The sequence below is a fragment of the Microtus pennsylvanicus genome, chromosome 11, assembly GCF_037038515.1.
Source record: "Microtus pennsylvanicus isolate mMicPen1 chromosome 11, mMicPen1.hap1, whole genome shotgun sequence".
Classification (NCBI taxonomy): Eukaryota; Metazoa; Chordata; class Mammalia; order Rodentia; family Cricetidae; genus Microtus; species Microtus pennsylvanicus.
The window spans coordinates 40594043-40610113 of NC_134589.1; the positions used below are offsets into that span (position 1 = coordinate 40594043).

Genomic DNA, 16071 nt, shown 5'->3' on the forward strand with positions numbered 1-16071 from the left:
TCTGGATTGCCTTCCTGGACACTCTGTCTCTTCCTTTGCACCCTTCATGAGCACCCATCTTCTGACGCCCACTCCTTCTGAGAAGTCACAACCTTCAGGAAACTCTGGGCTAGGCTTGGCCTGCCTTTCCTGTACTCTCATGACACACACCTTCCCTCACTAGGCAAGGTTGAGACAGCTCTTAGCAGCTTTTCATCCACCTTGGATTCTATGTGTCTCAGGAGAGACATTAGATTTTTATCCATTCCTGGATCCCAGAGCCCAATTCAGGAGAATAATCAACAGATGACTCTGAACTAATCAATCATGTCATAAATTAGTGATTCCATTTTGCACCATAAATTTTTGCTACCAAGCTGGTAAATGTGAGTTTTACTTAAAATGCATAAAATTAAATGCTTTTGGATAGAGAAGAAGTCCCTCACTTATGCCCCAGCCCTTATTTCAAGCCCATGTTCTATCATCCTGTGGGTTGTAACCTACTATGGGCCATGAAATTCATTCCTGGGTCACAGCTGCCATTGTCTTAATGAAAAGTATCAGAAGCAGAAGAGGGCGAAATGATTCTCATCTCATTCCTCTCTTCCGTTTCTAGTATTCTCTGTTATTCTCATCTCCCCACCTGCTGCACCCAGGTGGGGAGCACTACTGGCAAGTAATAATAGTAAGTAATAATGAAATAAAAACCCCAGGGGATGAAACTCCTGCTCTGATTTTTCTTTCACGAAAAACTACAGAGCTCTCCAGACAGGCCTTGGTCTCATTCCCTGAAAATTGGGAGTAATAAGAATCCAATTTAGAACCAAAAGAAATTTGGGCAGTGGTGATGCATGCCTTTAATCCCAGCACTCAGGAAATAGAGGCAGGTGAATCTCTGTGAGTTCAAGGCCAGCCTGCTCTACAAAGTGAGTTCCAGAAGAGGCTCCAAAGCTACGTAGAGAAACCCTGTCTTGAAACAAACAAACAAAATCCAAGTTAGGGCTGGGGAGGTAGTTAAGTCAGTGGAGGTAAGTACAAGGACCTGAATTCAATCTCTAGCACCCAAATTTAAAGGACAGTTTAGTGGCATGCACTCTTAATCCCAGCACTTGGAAGACAGAGCCAGGCAGAAGTGCCTGAAGCTCCTTGACTGGTCAGCGTAGCCTAATCATTACAGCCCTGGCTGAGAAAAAAAGAACCAAGGTGAACAAACAGTTCCTGGGAAAAGATGCTGCTGGAGGGTGCTCGTTCACACATGCACACACACGCATGCACACACATGTTGAATATTCACATACAAATAGACTGGACTGTGGGTGTGGTTCAGTGGTAGAACACTTGCCTAGCACCCATAAAACCCTGGGTACCATTGCCAGCACCTCAAATAATAGAGCTGATCAGAGCCATGTCCCAATGAGCTAGAGCAGAAAGGAGCTGGTTTGGCTTCAAGTGCATTTTAGCACAGAGATCCAAGCACCAGAAGCAGACAGCATAGCATGCATCGCAACCTCCTCAGCTCCGCTGTCTAACCCATCTGTTCCGTTCTGAACAAGCTGCCCAGCTGCCATTAGGCTGTGATGTCGTCCCGAGCCTCCCAGACTTGAGAGAATCTGTGCACTCATGAGCATAGCAAGTGTAAGAGCCCTAGAGCCCAGGGCCGTGCATTCTGTCTTTCTAAACTGCAAATGTACCATATCACCCTCCTGTTTCACATCCTTCTATGGCGTCCCTTATACTTAAGATGAGGCACTGACTCCCTGATACCCCTTATCCTTTCTGTTGCCCTTCCATCCTGCTTAGTCTCCCAGGTCTGCATATTCCAAGGGCCAAGAGGAGTGAAGTCACCTTCTACCCCAAAGGTGGTACTTCCACCTCAACTGTCAGCTCTTAGCACCAACTGTGTGCAGAGGCTTCTCGTTCACACAACAGTAGAAGAAAATCTGCCCAGTGCAGAAACACCTGTGTGTATGTGTGTGCGCGCACGTTTGCATGAATGTACACAAAAACACATGCATGTGCACATACACGCACCCACCCACCCACCCACACACCCACATTCTTCTACCACCACCCCCACCAAACCCAGACACTCCTCAGATCCTGAGCAACCTGTCCTCCTGGCAGAGGGCATACCATGAAGGATGACTGGTGTCCCAGTCTCAGGAAAGGTAAACAATGGTAGAGGTCACTTTAAAGAACTAAGAGCACTCCACCCCATCCTCCACCCATGTGGTGACTGAGATCCCCATTTAGACTTGCTTCTCTCTAGCTTGTCTCTAGGTCCCTTGTTCAAGTGTAGAGCACATCTTACTACAGTGGCGGCCATTGCAGCCTCAGCACATCCAATAGTGCAACTAGATCTTAAAGGGGAGGGAACAAGACTGTGGAGAACTATTTGTGAGGGCCTCAAGAAAAGGTGGAGTGGGTTATTTTGACATTTTCCTATCCCAGCTCCCAACAGGGTAGGAGTTAACTACATAATACACTTTTAGGGTTGATGGGAGGAGATAGCCGACAAGCTTCTCCTGGAATTCACTCTGCAGTCCAAAAGGGGTAGTTCTGCTTGCCCCTCCTTGGTACACACCGTGCAGGTCAGAGCTGCCTTCTCTCCAGGAGAGAATGAAATATCTAATCACAGACAAACAAGATCCTGGACTAAAGACTGAGCTCCTGGTATCCAAATATCAAGCTAAAGTGTTTGCTGACTTGAAATAATAAAACAGAGACAGAGGCAGCTCCAACAATGCTTAACGATAGGACCAGAGCAGGACCTGGGCAGCAGCAAGCCAGTCCCAGCTTCTAAGAACTGGTTCTGCAAACGTGGAAAGAAGGTTCTTCAGGCTCCCCTGTGTGCAGGGGATGGAAGTCATGCAATCTGGACTATGTAGCCTTGAGCTGGGTTCCAATGAGTTCTCAGGTCAGAAAAATACCTGTTATCCGTAGATAGTGGCCTTGGATGCTGGTGATTCCAGCATTCTGGAATCTGAGGCAGGAGAATCACAAATTCAAGGCTGCAATTTAAAAAAACAAACAAACAATAAGGAAGAGCCTCTCGTTTTTTCCAGTATTTGCAAAACAGATTCCAGGAATAAAGGGGCACAAAGATGTCACTGCTGCAAGAGGAAGCACTTCTATTGCAGTGCCAACTCTCGTGCCTGACTCTTCTTAAGTGTACACACACACACACACACACACACACACACACAGAGAGAGAGAGAGCACCTTCAAGATTTCCCAGCTCTCTCCTCCGCTCAGCTCTCATACATTCTGCCATATACCCCACATATAAACTTGACCCAATAACCACACACTTGAGGAAAACAGAACAAGTTTACTATTCACCTAGTGGTTGTAAAGGAAAATTGCAGGCACAGTGATAAAAAGGAAACAATCAACTTCATATTCTTCAGCTTCTAATACAAAACGGGAAGACACAGGGTGTGGGGGGCAGGTGGTGAGGGGCTCAGATGCTTCAGGGACCAGGTTCTGTACACAAACCAGCCAGGGGAGTTCAAGGATCACCCAAAGAGCTGATTCCAGCTTAGTTTTGATTGTTTTCTAAAACGCAGGCCCGAGTTGCCACACCTTGATTTTCAGAAGCCAGGAATTCTAATTTAACGTGAAGCCTCTTGATTCTCAGAGGGCCACTCAGTTCTCCTGGAAACATGGAATGCACTAACCCTAGCAGTTCTAGTGCAGCTTCCCGCATTCTGCTGGCGAGGGCCGAGGCATCTCCCCTAACTGTGGTATTACACTGCCACTCTCCAGCCACCGTTTGCCATTGCAGCCGAGGCATCCAGGATGAGCCTCTCAGCTTTACTCTGCACCCGGGGCTGGATGCCAGAGCCCCAGAGAACAACTCGATCTACAGGAAGTGGAAGGCTCGGCAGAGCCACGCAGGGGCAGGGACCAGAGCCTTGCAGATTAAATGGCCGACTGTTCCTGCAGGAAACCCTCGGGGTTGGGAAGGCCTTTATCTGGCTCAGAAGCCAGGGCTGCCTCTCGGAGGACTTCCAGGTGCTCCTCAGCAGCAGACAGCGACTGGTCAATCCAATCCAGGCCCCCGGTTAGGTGGCAGGCATTCCTGGTCACTAGCACCAAGTGACTGACGGATAGAAGCAGGGCAGTTGTCCTAGGTTAAAAAGAAAAGAAATTATATGGGTAGTGGGAAAAAACAAGATCGCCTGAGTAAATTGGGAGCATGGGGACCTTGGGAGAGGGTTGAAGGGAAGGGGAGAGGCAGGGAGGGGAGCAGAGAAAAGTGTAGAGCTCATTAAAAAAAATCAATAAAAAAGAAAAGAAAAAGATCAGGCTCTGTAGAAAGTGGGGAACTTTGCACAAAAGCCCACATGGGTGCACACTCTATACTAGCGTTCCCCAAACCGGAGACCCCCATCCTGGAAGGTGAGCGGTTATGTAACATAATGGGTCCACACTGAAACACATAGGGGATGGCTGCCTTAAACAAGGGTAACTGTCTTGGAGCCTTTGATGAGTTTGACAAAACTCCAAGGGGAAACTGGAGAGCTGTGTCTGGTAAACATATTTAAGACGGGTGAAAGAGGCTTTCAGCAACACACCCGTTAACAGCTCCCAGAAGGGTGTTTTCTGAAAGAGTTTGGATGTGGTCAATTGGATGAGCAGATCTCCAACTGCTGCCCACTTAAAGATGGGCTATATATATCCCTCTTCAGTGAACATCCCCTATTGATCACAAATCAATAAGCCCAGCGCTGGCTTACTCAATGCTAAGGAAAATATAATTGAAAATCAAATTGAGGAGGAGGGTTTTGTTTGTTGTTGTTATTTCTGAGAGGTTTTTTTTTTTTTTAACTGAAAAATTTACTAGGAAATAATTTCTAGATGGTAAGAATGCCAGATGTGTTCAGGGCTCCATTATCGATTACGAACCCATGGAGAAAGCTGAGCAGCAATAGGAATGGGGCAAAGAAACCAAAGCAGACATGTCATGACTTACTGGCCACCTGGCAACCACCACACAACATGTCCATGGGAGTCTCACAAATCAAACGGAGACGACACGTAGGTATTTAAAGGGTTTACATTCGGTAGGGCTGAGTACACTCTGCCGTGGAGGAGGGTCCAGAGAACAGGATCCTGGGATCCTGATGGGGAATGAGTTCCACCTGTGGCTGACCTATTACGCATTCTTGTTGCTGGGCTCACCACAGCCCTACCAGGCAGTACTTGTAGCAAGGTGTGGCTGTTTTTGAGTCCAAAGATCAGAAGGAGGGATGGGGAGTGAAAGGGCAGGGAGGCCCAGGTAGCAGAGCCAGTTAAGTATGCAGATCCAAGACTGACTCTTAACTGGCTCCCTCCTCTCAGGGATTCAAGGAAGATGTCTTTCACTCTTTCACCTGCCAGGCTCAAGCCACTGTTTGGTTCAGTGTTGACCTGGAAGGGGATGAATCCAGAGCCAGGGGTGGCCTTGGAAATCTGAAATAACATCCTCTTTAAACAGCAGGCAATCAACCTGGCAGGCTTGATATCAGTGACCCTGAAGGGTGATACTATGAGTGGACCCTCCTCCCCTCTCACCGTGCGTCCAGGAGCTTGGGGTCCAGTGGAGGGTACATTGACTTCACGACATCGTCCACTCTGAGGGGAGGCAATAGGGACAACTGTCAATATTTCACCTCCTTGTCCCCTTTTCTCCCTCTTTACTTCCCATTTTCATGCTAGACTTCTCTGTTGGTGTTACACACCCACTCTTGGGGGGGGTCCTTTCTCTCCCTCCTTCCTTCCTTCCTTCATCATGCAAGACTTCTCTGTTGGTATTACACACCGACCCTTCAGGGCTCCTTTCTCTAACTACTTCTGCATGCCCACTCAGAGTCTAGCAGAAAGACTTCAGGTTCTGCTTGGGAAATATTCTGTTCTCTGCTTTTGCCTTCATTCCAATGGTTAAATGTGTGAAGTCACACATATGGAGTGATGCTCAGGATTACGACTAAACTGAAGAGGTAACCGGCAAGCAGGAGCATGCTGTATCCTCCTGCAAACACAAAGCTATGAAATGCAAGAGGGAAGGTCTAGAGGAATGCTCACCATTTGATGGTGGCTGTATCCCTGAATTGGGCAGGGAGGAATCAGGGCACATCCCACTTTTCAGATAACCTATTCCTGACGTAGATTAACTCTTATAAGCATTTTTTTTTACTTTTGTATATTTTAAAAGATGATAATACAGTGATATAAAACAATTTTTTAAAAAAAAGTCACAGCCTAATTTGGGCTCAAACTGCTCTGCTGCATGTCTTTTCCCTAAAGCACAGCCCATGACTAATATTTAAGTTAAGTTTCCACCTGTCCTGATTTGTGGGATGCGAGATTTTGCTCCCATGGATCACTTGGTAAAAAGAAAAGAACGAAAGCTGTGTTGTTAGATTTCTAAAAGCGCTAAGAAAAATGCAACCTTCATTCTCCCTCAGGCCCGTGGAGCTGGCAAGCAAGTAGGTGAGAGGCATCGTGGGCCTCAGCATCTACCCCAGCTAGCTCCTTCCCTCTCTGCAGAGCCCAAGGCAGAAGCCGCTCTCCCTGAACTAATAAATCATCAGCATGGCAGACGGAGAAAACAAAACCAGAAGGACATGGGAGCTAACATCAGCCAGAGGGAGAACTAGTGAGGGCAAATAGAGTAAACAAGAGAATTCGGGCAAGAAACATGAAGGAGGTTGTGCCAGGTACTCGGCAGAAAGCTCTACCCTCCTGGCAATGCCACACTCTCACCATGGCACACTGTTAACCCTGTCCCCTCTGAGAAATCACAGCACCCTAACACCCTGTTGACAAGCTGCACCTCAGAGCCTCTCTGGCCAGGCCCTGTGAATGGGTCTTAGAAGTGAGAAGAAGCACAAGGAAGGGTCCAGCAGATGCGAGCATTGCACAATCTAAAACTGTCTGGCACAAGTTGGAGCCTGGGCGGGGGTGCAGGGCTTGGTGCAAACCAGGTAGTAACACCCATGGGGCATCTCCAGAGTCAGGAGCTATTCTGGCCTGCATCCTCCCTCTCCCTTTCTCCACCTCACTGAACTACCTAGACAGAGTTCAAGTACACCAAGTCTTGTTTTTCTCAGAGGATCTTACAGGCTGCTCCTTCTGAGCTTTACGAGCTTATTCGAGACCAAAAAAAAAAAAAAAAAAAAAAAAAAAGGCTGGTTGCTTGTGATTTAACCCAGGCACCAGGAATGCACAGAGGAGGCCATTCAAGGCATAGGGGTCAGGTGACTGATAAGAACACTTTCCCGGGTGGGTCATTTGACAGCAAATCCACATACCAGCCACCAGGTGGCAGCACATATTTAGAGCTGCCTTTGGCTCAAAAAAAAAAAAAAAAAAGGCCTTATTTTTCTTTGCAAAATCCAGTCCAGCTGAGGGGGTGTAGTTGTTGACTGGAGCTCTGCTGGGTGCCTCCCACAAGGGATTTTGCAGACAGCATGGAATTCAGGAGGTCTGAATGCTCTGTGGCTTCACCTCCCACCCAGGGCTAGGCTGAGGACCGAGCAGCAACTGAGAGCCATCAGGAAAGGAAGGGAATCCTCAAACTAGTTCCCAGGACAGCTAACAGGCTGGACCTAAGGGCATGGCTGGGAAGTCACTGGAAATAGTATCATAGGAGCCTGTGGGAAATGCGCAAGGAAGTGTAGCAAGGGAAGGGAGGCTGACCTGGTTGGAGCCGGAGTGGTCACTGTGGAGCTGCAGGCTGACAGCACAGTCATCCTGGAGCTGTTAAAGGACTTGTGCTGGTAATGGGGGATGGCGGGTGACCTCCTCAGCTTAGGAATGCCCGTACTGGGCTGTCTGTATACACCGGCATCCTGATAACTGAGGCCACAGACAGGCCTACTGTTTTACAGCATTGCTTAGCCTCGCTGGCTCCCTTAGCTTCCCCTGTGGAATGTGGGACTTCACAGCCACTGACCACTCACCTGGGGCTAATCCGCTTGGCCACCACAATGATGTCACTGACACTTGCTGAAGTCTTCATCTTGGCCCCAGAACCCATTGTCATGGCAACAAGTTTTTCTGTCAGAGTGTGACAAATCTAATATAACAAGGAGGAAAGAGGTAATGAGGGGATGGCCTGGCTCCCCCCTCCACACTGAGGACTCTACTACCCTGACAAAGACAAGTCTGGCCCCACCTTGGGTACTGCTGCTAAGCTGGCTCCTACGCTAATGGGGAGAGAAAATGGAGTAGAAAGTGGCAAAAGCCAAGAGCCTGGGTGATAGCTGGGGGAGGGGGGCGGGCACTCAGATCAAGGGCAGAGCTTCAGCTCAATGGGGGCTAAGCTGGAATAATCCACCTAAGAAAAATCATGCGCTCTAATTTCACCATCCTGGCAGGGAGTGTTTTCTGTCCCCTACCCTCACGGCTTAGACTTCCAAATGGATAGTATCTCCAGTGGGGAGTCCATAGATATGGGACTGAATGAAGGGCAACTTTCTCTTCAGGCACAGTTTTTGAGGATCGTATACTATGAGCACGTTTGTCCAGGTGGTGATGAAATGGCCCTGGAAAACTCAGGGCAAAGGCAAAATGATGCTGGCCACCTCCTGAGGCTCACTGCCTCTTTCTGTATCCCCCATGCTGAAACCAAGCATGCCTCTGTCCCTGTGAAGAAGTACCTGCTGTACTAGAAAACAAAAGCAGGAAGAAGCCCAGGAGGCCACCAGGGAAGGACCCATACTCTCCTTCATACTCTGGGGAAGATGATGGAGCAAAGGCATTCGGGGCTCTCAAGAGGAAGCTCAGAAGTCCTTTTCTTTATTCATGCTCCCCAATCTAAGAACTAGGGCCCTCCCCCTCTGATGGAAAAGTACAGGATAAAAAAAAAAAAGCAAGGTCCAGGACACATCATGGCTGGGCAAAGGAAAATGTAAGATGGTTTATTGTTCCAGTCAGTGTACCTCGCTATCTGTGTCTACAATATCTGTATGTGCAGCCATATTTATATATTCAAGGAGCTTCCTGATTCCCAGGCAACAATTTCTTACATACGTAGCCAAAGGACTGGCAGATAAAGGACTTTTTAATATCCTGTGCTGAGTGACCCTAGAGAGGAGCCCAAGTAGTCTTTTGGAATCTTGAATAATTAGTAGACAAAGAGACAAGGTCACTGACGTGCAGAAACCCACATTTGCATTGTTTTAAATATTTGCATGTTATTCTTATTCTATTGGGAAGGATAATATCAGGCAAGAGCTGAGAAATGGATGTTGGAACTATGAAGATGGCTAACAAGCAGTTTGGACGTAATTTTCCAAAGGCTTCAGGCCTTCAAAGACCAAAGTCTGCCTCCAAGTGGAATAACTTGCTGTTTGGGTTTTTGTATTTTTAACTCTGGTTATCCCTTTTGTCTGACTACTGACCCCAAAGAAGCCAGGGAAGACTTTCTAACAACTGAAACCCAAATCCAGAATGCATTCCATGGACTGAGCTGGGTGTAAATAAACAAAGGATCCCAGAGAGGCCAGAGCCTCATTTGCTTCAGCCACTCCAAGACCTCAGACACCCAGTTTTCCCCAAGGTTTGTAAAATTATTACCCCCCCCCCAAGCTGTCCTTTCCACGGGTCACTGTGTTGAGAGGACCAGATGTGACAGAGCCTAGAGAGAACTTTGAGAATGCTGAAGTAAAACAGACCCACTAGGGAGAGACGGAAGCAGACTGTAGAAATACAGCACGGGACTGATCGGGCTGCCTGCCAGGTCAACTCCGTGTACACACGGGGTGCTCCAGCACCGCCCTTGGCCTCACAGGGAAATCAGAGTATTACCTTCAAGATGGCGATGCAGTGGGACATGAGGCCCCTGAGGAGACAAGAGGAAAGTGTTAGTGCTGCTCTAAAGAGCCCAGCTCCTTCTGGATACCCCCCTACCGCTCTTCAGCCAGCACCAGGAGCTCAGTAGGAAACCATCTCCAAGCCGAAGCCCCCAGCGCTATAGTGTACACACCCACCCACCTCTCCAGCCACTCTGTCCCCACCTGCCAAGTCCAACATTCTATATCACTGTGTACTCAACGTGCCCTTTCCCCTAGATTCAGTGAGTTCCTCTTTCAGTAAACCCAGTCAAAAGGCACCCATTCAGGGGAGGGGCTTATGAGGCCCCACCCTCCATAAGGGTTCATGGGCAGTTAATGGTTCTTGGGTAAAAGAAAAAGAGAAACATCTTTTTTCATTAGTGCTGTAGACACTTTGGGATGGCCCATGTTCCTACAAGTAATTCCTGTAAGCAACCCTAGTTAAACTAAATGGGGGGGGGGGGGCCTCACATACATGCATGCCCGTGCACACACAAACATGCACACACTCCAAAGACATGAAAGAAGAAGGTGTAAGGGACAGTACTCAGGAAGAGAAGGGGAACAAGAAATAGTAATGGGTGAATATGATTAAAATACATTGTATACAGGTATGAAAATGTCAACGTGAAACTCATTAAGTACAATATAAAATGTTTTTTAAAAGTCGCCCCTCTGGGACAGGCTTCATCAAAGCTCCCTTGCTCCCCTTACCCCAGGCAGACCTGGACACTGCTCACTCCCTGTACCACTCCTCATGCGCTGAGACCCCCTAGACCCTCTATGGCACTGGCTCTGGTGCAGTTCCAGCTCTCTGTCACTCTGATATCCACACGGCCTGGCCCCATACCCGGTATATAGTGCCCCATAAACGTATGTCAGTAGACAGAAGGATAAAGGGGTAATGAAAGGAAGCGGCACGCACTTCTGTGGGACAGACAGACAGCCCTCTGTGGGACAGACAGCCCTCTGTGGGACAGACAGCCCTCTGTGGGACAGACAGCCCTCTGTGGGACAGACAGCCCTCTGTGGGACAGACAGCCCTCTGTGGGACAGACAGCCCTCTGTGGGACAGACAGCCCTCTGTAGGACACTGAAAGCAAAGGCCGCCCGGAGCTGACTCAAAATCCCTGGACAGTCCAAGTCCAAGAATAACCCGACCACGCTGGGGGACTTTATAATGATGCCTGCCACACAGCTAACTGCCCGGGCATTCAAGTCTACAAAGTAAGGGGAATGAGACAAAAACAAACACTGTCATGCCTAATGCTAACATCCCTCACAACAAGGACAGGGAAGAGCTCTGAGTGCATAGTGCAGTGTTCTGGTAAAGGAACCCAGAAGCCCCTTTGCTATCCCTAAGGGCTAGAGAGCCAAAGTTCCCCTGAGGCCTTACGAGGCATCTTCAATCCAGTCTTCATTCTCCAGAATGGCCTCGATGTGGGGGTTGGTAATGACAACATCATCCAGCTCTAGCTCGGAGGGCTCAGACTGGGTCTCCATCGCACCGATGAGGTCCACAATGGGCCTAGAAGGAATGCCACTATTAGAATTTCATGACAAGTGACTGTGGATGACCCTCTTCTCATCACAGCCACCACTACAGTTTAGGTGTTGAATGTCCCCCAAAGGCCTGAGTGTTAAAGGCTTGGTCCCCAGGATGGCACTCTTGGGAGGTGGGTCCTTTAAGAGTGAAGCCTAGCGGGAGGGCTTTAAGTCTTTGAAGCTGGACCCTAAAGTGGAGGATAAGACATTGGCTTTCTCCTTTTCTTCTTTTTCTGCATTCTGACCACGAGGTGAGCAGTTTGCCTCCCCACAGACTCCCATCTGGCTGCACCATCCGATGTCTAGAGCAGTGAGTCTACCTGATTGTGAATCAGAAGAACCATTAAACCCATGAACCAAAAGAAACCTTTTCTCTTTACACTAAGTTATCTCATGCATTTTGTTATGGTGACAAAGGCGTAGAGAATTCAGAGGCAAGGCCACTTGTCTGGGTAGAGACCTAACTATAATGGGCTCATACCACAAGACAAGGCACACGGCTATACAGTGAGTCAAGAAGGCAGACCAAAATGCAAGTGAGACAGGATGAGCTGAACGGCTGGAGAAAGGGCAGAGCTAGGATGATGACAGAGATGTCCGAGACAGGACTGGCAATCTCCCTTTCTTTCCTTTAAAGCCTATGTTAGTATGGGAATGTTGTCATTCTGATCAGCCCTGTGTCCCTAACTGGTGTATAGGATCACTCTTGGGAACCACTCCTCCTCTCTGAATAAAACTACCTCCTCCTTCATGGCAGGGTTCGGTAGAACCTAACTACAGAGACATTTCTTGCAAAGCAGAGCCTTCCTTGAGGCGGTGGAGACATCTAAGTGGGCATTTACAGGTCAACCACTCAGCAGAGACACTAACCTAAGATCAAGAAACAACAGAAGCCTAAGGTTGGTTATTAATGTCCTTTATGGTTGTCTCCACTCAAAAATCCCTAAAATGACCTTGCTTGCAAAATCAGTCTCACACAACAATGCATGATGAAGGAGACAGGCATCTGTATGCCAGGACTGCAAGATTTGGAACATCTGTTGCTTAGGTGTGTGCCTGAGTGTGGGCATCAGATTGTTGTTTCCAGAGTTTTAGCTGGAAAGGAATTTGGCTCATCTCCTGTCAAACAAGGTGGCTGACATCGCAAAGATGGGGCTTTCATGCCAGGCGAACACATTCAGTGACTTCTCTGTGACTGAAGGAATGGAAAAAGTAGTGCTCCGGGATGCTGGTGGGCTTAAGCAAGGTTGTTTTGGCTTTGGTTTTGGTTTGTTTGAGTTTTTTGAGCCAGGGTTTCTCTGTGTAACAGCCCTGACTGTCCTGGAACTCACTCTGTAGACCAAGCTGGACTTCAACTCAGAGATCCACCTGCCTCTGCATACCAAGTACTGGGATTAAGGTGTGCGCCACCCAGGGGAATCTCCCAGGAGTCTACAGGGAGCACCCTAACTTAGACTCCCAGTCATAGCGGATAAGTAGTCTGAACTGACCAGATTGGCGTCTGGCCCAACTGTCATCAGGAAGGTGCCACCCAGCAACTGATGGAAGCAGACCCAAAGCCAAACATCAGGCAGAGCTCAGGAATGCGACAGAGGAGGAGGATAAAGGAGTATAGGAGCCAGAGGGGTCAAGGACACCACGGGAAGGCTCACATAATGATTTAACCTGGGCCCATGGGGGCTGGCAGAGACTGAACAGACAACCAGGGAGCCTGCATGGGACTGACGTAGGCCCTCTGCATATATGTTACAGCTGTGTAGCTTGGTCCTCTTGTGTGACTCCTAACAGTGGGAACAGGGGCTGTTTCTAACTCTTTACTGGCTTTTGGGACCCTACTCCTCATACTGGGTCGCCTTGCCCAGCGTCAATACATGGAGAGGTGTTTAGTCTTACTGCAATTTGTTATGCCATGTTTTACTGATACTCCGGGAAACCTGCCCTTTCCTGGATGGGCATCGTGGGGTTGGAGCAGAGAGGTGGGGACTGGAAGGGGAGGATGGGGAGAGGCTGTGACCAAGATGAAATAGACGAATAAAAAAATTTAGAAAGGTATGCGCCACCACCACACGGCTTAAGGAACGCTCCTAAGCTCTGAAGTCTTTATAGAGAAGTGTGACCTGCAGGAACCATTTAAGAGCGAATAGGTTGACCTGAAGTGGCCCAGCAGGAAATTGCTCTGTCCCTCTGGCTTTCTGCTGCCGGGGCTCTCCTCCCTCCGCATCCCAGCCCACTCACTTGGAATCATAGCGCTGTAGCAGGTCTCGGGGCCGGCAGTAGCGCTGCCTACACACCACCACCAAGGCAGCAAACGAGGCCAGGAAGATGGTGGCCAGCACACCTATGGCGACGATCACCACCGTCTCCATGCTTCCAGGGGCTTCCGGATACAGTCCACTCACATCCTCTGAGCAGGTGGAAGCTGGAGGGACCAGAACATGAAGCAGATGTGTAAAGACAAGGCAAAGAAGGGAGGGACGGCTGGGTCTTCCCTGCCAGAAACGGCAAATGAGGATGGAAAGGGTAGCACGGCACCCTCATGTCACCTGCAAACCCAAGGGACCTTAATGCAAAGCCCAAATGTCCCTTCTCCTTTATGATAAGTGGTTATTTTCTGGTTAGCCTGAGATAGCTTGGGACACATTTGCACGGGCACTGATGATTTCCCATTGCAAAACATGTGAGAGCAAGAAAACCACGACAGCACAAGCAGAAGGGTGGATTATACCTGGTGAGGAGCCCCTCCGTGTCAGACACCCTGTATGTGTTAACTTGTCTACCAACAGCCATCCGAGGCAGGTATGGGCATCTCTACTTTATGAAGAAGAAACTGAGGGACCAGGAGGATGAGGAAGTTGTCCAAGTCTACTAGCTGGTCTGCCTAAATTAACAGTCACCTTTCTTTCCCTTCCTAAGGAAGAATGAAGGCTCTGCAGTGGGTTCTGGCGGCCACTTCCAAAATTGGAAAGGTACAAGCAGAGCGGAGTATTCCTTGCCTCTCACCACGTGGGAGGTTCTTTCACATCAGCAGTCAGGTATGATGTAACGATGTGCTTTTGTTCTGAGAAATGTACCGCCAGGTGTTGTGGTCACGGTCAAATGCCCAGATCAAACTTTACACAAGTGAAGACCAGCTACGGTGTCATTACATGATGCAATTCTATAGGACCACCATGCTATATGTGAGTCACTACTCACTGGTATGTGATGTGGCCTGTCGGTGTATGTTAAACTCAAGTCAGGGCACCTTACCCTCTTCAGCATTCTTTCAGGCCTCCCATCTGCATCCCTTTGAGCAATCTCCTCCCCTCCCTGGGTTTAGTTTATTCACCTACAAAAAGGAGTGCTCTGCCTTAGCAATCCCTATGACCCCGGGATGGTCCATCACTTCCATTTGCCATGTCTCCGGGATTTCAAACTCTGATGGTCACTTGATCATGCAACAAACACTGAATTCCGAAGACTAAAGATGAGACGGCACAAACCCCTCCCCCACCACCACCATGTTAACGAACTAGCGGGGAAGGATTCTGTTCTGTGTAAATGGGCTGGGTGCAGACTTGGACAGTAAAGAGATTACATTTGCATGACACTTTCTAGAAAAGCCCCCTACACAGGCCTGGGTATGCTTGAAGTGGGTTTTGAGGGATGGGCAAGAGTTCCAGGTAGACAGGATGGGGGGTTTACTGGCTTAAATTGTCAAGGAAGCCTCCTCAGAGTTCTCCAGGGCTGCTCTCTCCGAAGGATTTTTTTTTTTTTTTTTACATCTTGTACCTCTGTTGGGAAAGTAGGAAGAGAGAAGTACAGGGTCTAGAAACTCTCTTTATAGTCCTTCCTTGTCTACCCATGTTAACCCTTTTCTTTCCTCCCTATTCTTGTCTTCCTTTCTAGACTTTTTCCTCCGGTATCCCATTCTCCGGGCTTCCCACGTCCTCTCTCCCATGCCCCCATTCCTCCCTGCTGCCTTCCTCTTCTCTCTTAGTTTCCAGCATTTCTCTGAGCGTCTGTGCTCTCTTGAACTTTCCCTCCGCCTTCCTTTGTGATCCCTCTGGGTGGGCGTTCCTTTGTGCGCTTTTCTTTCTTTGCGTGTTTTCTGTTATCTCGGTGACTTTTCCTCTCTCCTCGATCTCTCTTTCTCGCTCCATCCCCTTTAGTTCTAAACCCATCAGGATTAAATTCCATGACCCTCTTTCTCTTCCTTGGCCCTGCCAGCCGCCACTTGGGAAGGCTGCCACCGCTCTAAGCGCGCGCTCAAGTTTGGTCCCCAACTTGTGCGCTGCCCCGTATCTGCCGCCCAGCAAAACAAAGCAGGGTCCGGGCAGCCCGCAGGGAGCCCTCCCGCCTCCCGGTCAGCGTGCTCACCCACCTCAACTAGGGCTCTACTCCGGAGCGTGCTGGCTCTCCGCGGTCTCCCAAGGCCAAGTCCGAGTGCTGCCCGCAGCGTCCAGCAGCAGGGAATGCCGGGAGCGCGGGCGGGCCGACGACCCAGATCCACCCCCGGTGGGGCGGCCCAGCCAGCGCACCCAAATCCCCCGCTGCCTGGCGCCGCCGTCCCCGCCAGGCCCCTGGCCGCCCCGGGGATTGGCTTCGAGGGAGGCCAGGGCAGCTGGGAGACAGTCACTGGCGACCCGAGAACCCCTCCACGTGCACCCACGGAGGCCAGGGCAGAGGGGTGGCTCGAGGGCCGTGCGCTCACACCCGCTGTGCTCCAGCTGGCCCACCAGGG

At 49.3% G+C, this 16071-nt stretch overlaps 1 protein-coding gene across 1 annotated transcript; it reads right to left on the minus strand.

Annotated features, from left to right (window-relative positions):
• Positions 1 to 3290: 3290 nt before the first annotated feature.
• On the minus strand, positions 3291 to 15807 carry Tmem98 (transmembrane protein 98). Its single transcript, XM_075991398.1, has 7 exons — positions 15712 to 15807; positions 13584 to 13767; positions 11200 to 11331; positions 9778 to 9811; positions 7929 to 8044; positions 5539 to 5598; positions 3291 to 4111 (listed from the first exon to the last, which is right to left on the minus strand). The coding sequence occupies exons 2-7, from the start codon at positions 13712 to 13714 to the stop codon at positions 3904 to 3906; spliced, it is 681 nt and encodes a 226-aa protein (XP_075847513.1). The 5' UTR covers positions 13715 to 13767; positions 15712 to 15807; the 3' UTR covers positions 3291 to 3903.
• Between the last annotated feature and the right edge of the window lie 264 nt (positions 15808 to 16071).